This window comes from Monoraphidium neglectum (assembly GCF_000611645.1).
Source record: "Monoraphidium neglectum strain SAG 48.87 unplaced genomic scaffold scaffold01587, whole genome shotgun sequence".
In the NCBI taxonomy this organism is placed as follows: Eukaryota; Viridiplantae; Chlorophyta; class Chlorophyceae; order Sphaeropleales; family Selenastraceae; genus Monoraphidium; species Monoraphidium neglectum.
Genome location: NW_014012041.1, coordinates 2437 through 11549, shown reverse-complemented (window position 1 = coordinate 11549; position 9113 = coordinate 2437). Strand labels below are relative to the sequence as shown.

General features: G+C 69.2%; 2 protein-coding genes across 2 annotated transcripts in view; one reads left to right on the top strand and one right to left on the bottom strand.

The window, feature by feature from the left end:
* Window positions 1–783: 783 nt before the first annotated feature.
* On the bottom strand, window positions 784–3523 carry MNEG_8386 (hypothetical protein; the record flags this gene model as incomplete). Its single annotated transcript, XM_014043142.1, has 3 exons — window positions 784–2910; window positions 3049–3222; window positions 3407–3523. 3 exons carry the CDS (start codon window positions 3521–3523, stop codon window positions 784–786), a joined length of 2418 nt encoding a protein of 805 aa, XP_013898596.1.
* Window positions 3524–5045: 1522 nt separating this feature from the next.
* Window positions 5046–9113, top strand: part of MNEG_8385 (hypothetical protein) — a gene marked incomplete at both ends in the record, with an annotated part of 5919 nt that continues 1851 nt past the window's right edge. Inside the window, 8 exons of the mRNA XM_014043141.1 lie at window positions 5046–5155; window positions 5441–5553; window positions 5868–6103; window positions 6290–6424; window positions 6637–7123; window positions 7318–7932; window positions 8184–8335; window positions 8659–9095. Coding sequence (XP_013898595.1) covers window positions 5046–5155; window positions 5441–5553; window positions 5868–6103; window positions 6290–6424; window positions 6637–7123; window positions 7318–7932; window positions 8184–8335; window positions 8659–9095 — 2285 coding nt within the window. The remainder of the gene's footprint in view (window positions 5156–5440; window positions 5554–5867; window positions 6104–6289; window positions 6425–6636; window positions 7124–7317; window positions 7933–8183; window positions 8336–8658; window positions 9096–9113) is intronic.

Below are 9113 nucleotides of genomic sequence, written 5' to 3'. Positions count from 1 at the left end.
GGATGCAGTCACTGCAGTTGCCTCACCCTATTCTGTCGGCTCCCTGAGCACGGGGCGCCCCCCCGTAGCCCCACAACCGTGTCGGCCAGGAACAAGCACTCCCTCCCTGCATTGCTGCCACTGCTGCGGACCCCCACAAACCTCGAACCATGCAAAGCCGCGTGAGCGCAAGGTGAAGATGCACTGGATGGACGCATTACACACAAAAACAGTGAGCCTGGAGGGCGGCAGCACTTCATATATTCGGTTGATAGCAAAAGTATATAGACAAGCCCTACAGGTAAGACACAAAACCAGGATATTGCATGCACGGCGCGTGTCGAGTGATTGCAAGCGTCAAGGGAGTGGGAGAAGATTGCCGCCGCGTCATGAGAAACAGGGCCACGATACCGGCGCACACATTATGGACGGAGACGAAGACGAAGACGGCTCTGACTGACAGCCCCCCCCCCCCGCCGTCTGAAACATGGCAGGCGGTCAACAGTCAACAGCACAAAGAAGACGTCACGGTCGACCCAATGAAAAGCTGTCACCCAAAGGGGGCGAGGAAGGAGTCGGCCGAGCCACGCCACGTCGCCCGCGTGCCCGGCTGCTGCGAGCAGGAGCTGCCTCAACCCAACGCGCGCGGCCCCGGCCGGCAGCCACGCGGCGGCCTGGCGCGGCGCCATGCACAAGCTGCGCGCCGCTGCGGCGGAGCCACGGGCGCAGGGCGCCGGCCCTGCTCGACAGCTGGGTGCTACAGCAGGGCGCCCTGCGGCGCGGCCGCCACGCGCGGCAGCACGGCTACCCCTCCGCCCACTCGGCGCCCCACCAGCCGGGGCCGACCGCCTGCAGGACAAACCCTGCAGCCATGTCCGCTTGCGCCGCCCACCGCTCCGCCTGGCAGCGCCCCTGCGGCGCGGTCGCAGCGCCTGCGCCCCCCTGCTCGCCGCCCTCGTCGCCGTCGCTGCCATCAGCAGACGCAACCGCCGCCGCGCACGCGTCCCTCAGTCCCGCATGCAGCGCCGCAAGACTCGGGTCGGCCGCCGCCGTTTCCGCACCGCCCGCCGGCGCCGGCGCCGCCGCAGAGGGCAGCAGCGCCTGCGGCCATGCGGCTGCCGCGGCAAGGACGAGCGGTAGCGCGGGCATGCGGCCTGGCCCAGCGGGGGGCCGTCGATGCGCGCTCAGCAGATGGGCGACAAGCGCCCGCGCCTCGTCAGCGCGCACAAGCTCCCGCAGCAGCGCCGCCAGCGCCGCCGCCGCCGCGCAGGCAAGCGGCAGCCGCTCCCCCACCGCAGCCTGCCCCGTGCCGCCCCCGGCCCCACCCCCGCCGCTGGCGCCGCCGGTCCCGAGCGCCGCCCGCAGGTGCGCGGCCAGCGCGGTGACGAGCCCCGCGGCGGCCGGCTGCGGGAGCCGCTCGAGCAGCAGCCGCGCGCAGCGCGCGAGGCGGCGCAGCGCCGCGGCCTCGGCCTTGGCATCTGGGGCCCAGGCAATCACCCCCAGGTCCTCTGGGTCGTGCTCGCCGTCAAAGCGCGCGCTGTCCCACGCTGGCGCCGCGCCCGACAGCGCCGCCGCGCGAAACGCCTGCGCCAGCGTTGCCGCGGACGCGGCCGGGGCGACCTCCGACGCAAGGGCGGCGGCGGCGGACTCGGGGGCGTCGCTGGGGGACCGGGGCCCGCCGGGCGGGGCGCGCAGGCGGGAGAGCAGCTGGCCTGCGCGCAGCAGCATGCTCTGCTGCTGCTGCTGCTGCTGCGACGCGTGGCCCGCAGGCGGCGGGCGCCGCTTCTCCCCTCGCTCCTGCATGCCCGTCGCTGGCGACGGGGCCGTGCGCTTGCCGCCCACGCGCGCCAGCGCCCCGCCGTCTCGGCCGCCGCCGGCGCTGCTGCAAATCTCATCTTCCTGCGCCACGTCCTCCGCGTCATCGCTGCTGCTGCTGCTGTCCAGCCCCAGCGACAGCCCACCCCCGCCTCTGTCCGTGCCTGGTTCCCGGCCCTGCCCGCTTCCGTCGGCAGTCGCCTCTGTATTGCCCGTGCCTCCGGCCCCGCCGCCCGCCGGCCACGCCGGCCCCGGGCTGCCAGGCGCCTGCAGCGTCGCGCCGCTGTGCATCACGCTGCTGAGGCTGCCGCCGCTGCTGCCGCATCCGCCGTGGTGCGCGGGGTGGCACGACGGCGTCCGCACCGGCGGCGCGTGCGTCGCGGCCGCAGCGCCGCTGCTGGCATACGCCAGGCTCGCGCCCGCCCACGGCGGGGGAGCGGCCGCCTGCGTAGCCCCATGCGCATTCCTCGGGATAGGAGCCCCGCTCCAGCACTCTGGTTCCACCGACGCGGCCCTGCTGCCGCCGCCGGCTGCCAACGGCTGCTGGCGGTGCGGGTGCTGCTGGGCGCCCGATTGGGGCGGCAGCTGCAGCAGCTGCTGCAGCCGCCCCTGCTGCCCAGGTGCAAGGCTGGGGGCGATCGCGGGCATCACCTGCGCCAGCACTGCGGCCACCACCTGCTGCAACTGAGGCTCCCCCAGCGCGAGCTGCTGCCACGCGCCCGCGCTCACGCCCGCGTCCGCGCCGCTCTGCGCAGCGCCGCCCAGCAGCGCGCCGCCGCCGCCGCCGCCGCCGCCGCCGCCGCCCTCACCCCGCCCGAGCTGCCTCTGCAGCGCCTGCAGCTGCGTGCCGTGCGTGGTGAGCCGCGACGCGTGCTGCTGCGCGCGGCCGTCCACCTGCCGCAGCGACTCCTGCAGGCGCCGTACCTGGAGTCGCAGGTCCTCTACCTCCCCGCGCAGCGCCGCAACACCCCCGGCCGCCGCCGCAGCGCCGCCGCCACCGCCGGCGCCCGCGGCAGCACGCTGCCGCGCGCCGGCCTTGGGCGGCGGCGGCATGGGCGGGTGCTGGTGCGGCTCGTTGGCCCGCTGCCGCCTCTCCGCCTGCTGAAGCTGCTGGGCCTGCGGCAAGAGGAGGCGCGGAGTGGGGGGTGAGGGGTCCTCGGGCGCTGGCGTCGCAGCAGCACCTGTAGAGGGCGATCTGGGTCGGACGCCCGGCGAACTTCCACAACCCAAGGCGCTTGTGCCGCAGGAACCCACCTTGCGCTGCGCGCTGGCTGCCTGCGCCTCCGCCCGGTGCTGCGCCGCGACCGCCTCGGCCAGCTGCTGCTCAAGCTGCTGCCGCGCCGCTGCCGCCTCTTCCAGTGACTGCTGCAGCTCCTTGTTGCGCTCGGCCACGCTCAGCAAGGCAACAGTCTTCTCCTTCAAAGCCTCCTGCATGGGGAGGAGCGCCAGGGGAGGGCGAGGTGAGCCGCAGCAGGGCAACCCATCCGGCGGCGGCGCCCCCCGCGCAGAGCCAGATCCGGTTGGACATGCAGTTGCAGCTAGCGAGGTTCCCAGAACCACGCATAGCCAACTGCATACTTGCATCAACAATATAGTAATGAAGGCCGCTCACCAGATGCTCGAGAAGCTTGTTGCGCTTCGCCTCAGACTGCTCGAGCCTCTTTTGGGCCCGCCGCAGCTGCTGATCGATCGATGCGGGGCTCCCAGCCTCATGGGACGGCGCTGACATGGCCCTGGGAGCCAGCCTCCCCGCAAGCACCGCACTATCTCATGCGTGCGATCTGCGGTGCGGCGCGCGGGTTGACATCACGACAGTGTAGAAAAATGATAAATTCAACAAGTGCCCCTTCAGAGCGCCTTGGGGTTGATGAAGGGCCTTGTCCACAGTCATGCAGCACATGCTCAGCACGATTGCTGAGTGGAGAAGCCCGGCAAAGCAGCTGCAGCAACCAGAGATGTTCAGCATGCCCGTCATGTCCATGAGTGGTGTAACAGGCTACATTAACATGCTATGATTTGAGTCTCAATGGGCTGTGTTGTTTGATGCTGCTACCTGCTGTGGAGGTTGCGCCAGGTGAGTCAACGCATCGGTCAAGCACGTCTACATTGTCACTGAGCGGCTGCCCATCCATAAGCTTGGCCTCTCCTTATACTATCACCTCGTATCAATTGGCTGTGTCACCCAAATATGTGCATTGCGTTGATCGAGCTCAATTGATATGCACTGCTACATGGACATGGGCTCAGCACAGCGCAAGTCATGCGCGAGGCACCCCATCGCCAACTTCGCCAGTTGTTTGCATGCGTGCATGTGGTGGCTGCGATGAATATCATAATCCAGCAGCAATACCGAGGACCACTTTAGAACTGCCGCCCGGGGGGGCTGCACATTGCTTTGCACTGGGTGTCTACCCTGGGTGAAGGCTTGTACAAGACTAAACAAGTGCATGCCGTTGTTCCTGGCGGGGGCAACAGCAACACACCACCTTGACGCAAGCCGCGAGCAACGGGACATCATGCTGCGTACGCTGTGGCCCCAGCGGCGTTCCGCTTCAAAATGCGCAAGATGGAAACCGTATCATTTCCGCATCATGATAGCGTTCTTGGTGAATGTTGCAACATGATATTGACTGAAAACACGTACACTGGTTCGTCCAAGCGAGCACCCGACCTTGTGAAATGATCTGAAGGGCGCGAGGCTGCTACGTTGCCTGCAGCGGTGGGCTGTAAGCACCTGCAATGGCGTCCAGATCACTCAATGTCTTGCTTCAGGAGCTGCAGGCCGTCCTACCAAAGGCGCTTGACGTATGCGGTGGCACGAGCCAGCAGCAGGCGCGGGGGCCGCCCAGCGAAGGCGGCGGCAGTGGCGAGGACGTCGTCCTCAGCCGCCTGCGCACCGTGCTATTTGCGCTGCTGCACAGCTGCCTCAGCTGCCGTCCAGGTAGGCGGCGCTGCACTGCTGGGCGGCAGCGTGCTGTGCATGCTGCCATTGTCCCCAGGCCGCTCGCACGGCCGCCTCCAAGGAGGTGGAAATTACTACATATGTATGTTTGGGCTTCTTTTCAAGCACATTGCTGGCAGCAAAACAAACGCATACAGCAAGGCTCACCCACATGCATGCGGTACTCATGCAGCACACCAACCCACGCTCATGCAACCTCCCCAACTGCACACCAAACCCTATCCGGGATCACTGAATACGGCATGCGCGCGCAGTCAAGCAGAAGGAGACGTTCTCAGTGCTGCGCGTCATGACTGTCGTGCTGGAGCGCCTGCCCCTGGTGTTCTCTGGCGGCGCCCAGCACGCGGCTCTGCTGAAGCTGCTGCAGCTGCTGGCCGAGCCGTCCGCGTACGCGTCGCCGTGAGTGAGGGCGGGGCCAGAGACGGTGGTCCGTTCTGGCTGCGAATCGCGCTCGCAACAGCATTGCGCCTTGCTTCCACCACATAATCAATAAAAACGATCAGCGCAGCTGGATCTTGCAATTCTCAGTTCCCTGCTGCGTCAACATGCCTAGTGTAGTCAGCACGCACACTTTGCACTACACACTTGACATATTCGCATGCACGGCCCGCTCGATCGCCCCCAAATGCGCTCGGCTCTCTCACGCATTGCGCCTGTACGCCATGCCCACCCTCGCATGTGCAGCCCTCTGATGGACCAGCTGCTGCAGGTGCTGCGCGGTGTCAGCCGACTGCTGGGCGCGCAGGACACGGCGCTGCTGCTGGAGCTGCATGCGGGCCTCGTCGACCTCTGCATGGGTCAGTCGCTGGGTATTGGTTGGTCAATTTACTGAGCAGCCAGCCAGCCAATCAGCCATTGCATGAGTCAGCGGGTCACTCCGCTAGCCAGGCACCTCGCCAGCCGCTTGAGCGGTCAGCGGGACGCCGGGCGCAGAGCGGCCCGTGCGTCCGGGCGGTATCCCAAGATGCGGGCGCGTGGTCTCCGGGAGGGTTCGCTGGAGCGTTTATCTCTATGATCAGCGCGAGGGCCTGCGGGGCCGCCCCTTCAAAGGAGGAGGGCTGCAATCAGCCCTGATACAACACGCACCCGTGCACAATCCCCAACCGCACAGACCTGGAGCAGGCGCTGTTCGGGCTGTCGCTGCTGCCGTCGTCCCGGCCGCCCTCGCAGAGCGTGGCGCTGTGCCCCGCTCTGGCAGAAGCCCTGCAGGCGCACCAGTGGGGCGGCGGGGCCGGCAGCGGTGCGGAGGGGCTGTGCGACACCGACGTGGGTGCGGCAGACCAGGCGGAGCATGCGGGCGCGGCGACGCCGCTGCAGGTGGTGCTGGCCGGCGTCGCCGAGTGGCAGGTGGGCGTCTCTGGTGCCTTGCTGCGTAACCAGCGCGCCGCGAGACAGACACACCACACACGTGCCACACCCGGCTGCTGCACATTCCCTTTTAGCAGCAATTTCTTCCGCTGATTTGGCCTCATCGATCTGTTTGAGATATTGAGGACCTTGAGTCGGCCACCTCCTCAATGCGCCGACCTGCAGGCCCTGGCCCTGCTGTGCGTGCGCCTGCTGGCCCACCAGCTAAGGCAGGTGCCGCTGCTGCTGGGGCCGAGCACGCCCGGCGCGCTGGCCGGCGCTCTGGGGCGCTTCCTGGCCTGTGGCAGCCCGGAGCTGCAGGTGCGAGGGCTGGGTGCGCTGCGTTGCTGGCTCAGCCTAGGTGCAGCCAAGTAGGGCCCAGGCTCCGCCCACCGTACGCAGCTGTCGCCGCATGACTGCTCCTCGATTGTGTTGAAACGAACACCCCGCCTTGGTTCCCCAGCCCGGAGCCGCCCTGCTGCTTGGGCGTCAAGGCCCTGCCGCCCCTCACTCCCGCTCACTGCTCTCTGCAGGAGGCGGCGCTGGACCTGATGTCGCTCGTCGCCCGCCTGCGCCCGGAGGACGCGCCCGCCGCCGACGCCGCGCTGCAGCACAGCCTGTGGCTGCTCGGTGCTGCCTGCGACGGGCTGCTCCCTCCCGAGTGCGCCCGCGTGCCGTGGCGGCGCGCGTTGGCGGGGGCGCTGCGCCACGCACTCGCGGCGCTGGCGGATGCCGGCACCGCCGGCTGCGTGGCCGAGGGGGCGTTGGCCGTGCTGTGCCGCGCGGTGCACTGGAGCGGCGGCGGGGGTGATGGCGCAGGCGGCAGCAGCAGCAAGGGAGACGCTGAGGCCCAGGCGGAGTGGCTGGAGCTCGTTTTGGCGGTCGTGGCGGCCGCGCCCGGCGTGGGCGTGCGGCTCGCGCCCGCGCTGCCGCTGCTGCCCGCCGGGGAGGCGGCGGCGGGGCCGCTGGCGCGTTGCTGGCGGGTGGTGCTGGCGGAGACGTGCACCCCGGAGTGTGCAGGTGCGGCGCAGCCGGCCCCTCGTGCCCCCTGGCTGACCTGAGCCCCCAAGAACGCCCAAAAGCCGCGCCGCCTTTGTGTTCTTGCAGTTGAGTAAGCTGCTATGAATTGACATGAGCGGTTTCCTGATCCTAAACGATGTTGTGACGGACTGTGGCGGACGCTGACACGCGCCCGCTTCCCCTGCACCCTGCAGACGCCTTGGCCCACCAAATCGCGGCCCTTGAGCCCGCGCTTGCTGCGTCGCTGCCCCTAGACGACCCGCACCAACAGCAACAGCAGCAGCCGCCCGGCGGGCCGCGGCCGGCTGGGGCGGCGGCCGCGGAGGCTGATGGGGGCTCCTTGTCCCAGCAGGGGCGTGGGAAGAAGCGGCGCAAGCTCAAGCAGGCGCAACTCGTCTTTGTGGATGACGGGCTGACAATGACGCAGCGCGGGGGCGGCGGAGGAGGCAGCGAGCAAGGGGTGCACCACCAGCACCAGCAGCAGCAGCAGCAGCAGCAGCAGCAGCAGCAGCAGCAGCAGTGGATGCACGGCGCCCCTCACGGCCAGCTGCGAAGTGGCTTGGATGACAAGAGCGAGTGGACGCGCCGGGACGCGTTGCCGGCGGCGGTAGCGGCCGAGCGCTTGATCGCCGCGCTGCAGGCGCCTGCCGTGGCTGCCGCGGGCCACCACACGCCCCAGGCGCGCGCCCGGGCGCTGCGGGGCGCGAGCACCGTGGCGGAGGCGGTGGCTTCGTCGGCGGCCGACTTGTGCCCAGCGCTGGTGGCGTTCGCGGGCCTGCAGGCGGCGCTCTGCGCCAAGCGCGCCACAGGTGTGCATGCGGCCAGGCAGGCCAGCCCATCAGTCCCTGCCAACGGTGGTATGCTGTCCCCTACGCCTGCGCTCCACCCGCCCGCCCGCCCCTCTTTGTTTGACCCCAACGCCCGCTCCTGCTGCAGCGGGCAGTAGGATGGTTGACCAGCAGACGCCACAGCCGCGTCCTCTGCATGTATGTGCACATGTCTGTTGCTGAGTTGTCTTGTCAGCACCCACCCTGCATTTCACGCGACAACCCTCCTGCAGAGCGATCCGAGCCGCTGCTGCCAGGGGAGCTTGAGCCCCTACTGCAGCTGGCAGAGGCCGCCCTCAGGGCCGCAGTGGGCAGCGCGGCCGCGCAGCCGGGCGGCGCGGCGGCGGTAGCGCGCGCGTGGCAGGGCGCGGGCCAGGCGATGCAGGTGGGGCGCGGCGCGGCAGCGCGTTTGGGCCTGCAGCTGTGGTGTGGTGATCGGCTTCAAATGCAGGACATTGCTGAGGCTGGCATCAGGCCAAAGTTTCAAACTTGGCTGTTTCTGGAAGCACCTTAGAACCAAACTGATGCTTGCGCTTGACGCACATATGAACCACCAGCCACCAAAACCCCCCCTGCCGACCCCGCCAGTCCCTACTGGCGCTTTGCGCCCAAGCTGGGGAGGCGGCGGCCTCGAGCGAGGCATCCCAGGGCCAGGCTGCCCTCGTGCTAGGGCTGCGGGTCGGCCTGGCATGGCGCACGGCTGCACAGGTCTTGGGGCTGGCGGGCCTGCCGGCCGTGGCAGCTGCCTGCCAGGCGGCGGACGCGCTCCTCGGCTCGGCCTGCGGCGGCGCCGACGCGGGGCCGGGCGCGGCCGCTGCCGCGGCGTGCTGCCTGCCGCTCTGGAGCTTCGTGCAGCACACCGAATGGGATGCGGCGCAGCGGCGCTTTGTCCCGCTGTCAGCGGCAAGCGAGGGCCTCCAACAGCGCCACGCAACTGCGGACCCGGCTCCGGCGTTCGCTGCGGTTGCCGGGAAGCTGGCTCGCGGCTGCCTGCATGCCGGTGACGGCGAGGAGCTGGCTTGCGAGGCACTGGCGCACTGCGTCGGCGCCGCGGCTGCCGTCTTTGGGGCGGAGCGGTCCCAGGACGTGGCGGGATGGCTGGACGCGTCGTTGGACGGTGTGCGCCACGGCAGCGCTGCCCTCCGGTATGCGGAGAGTGACGC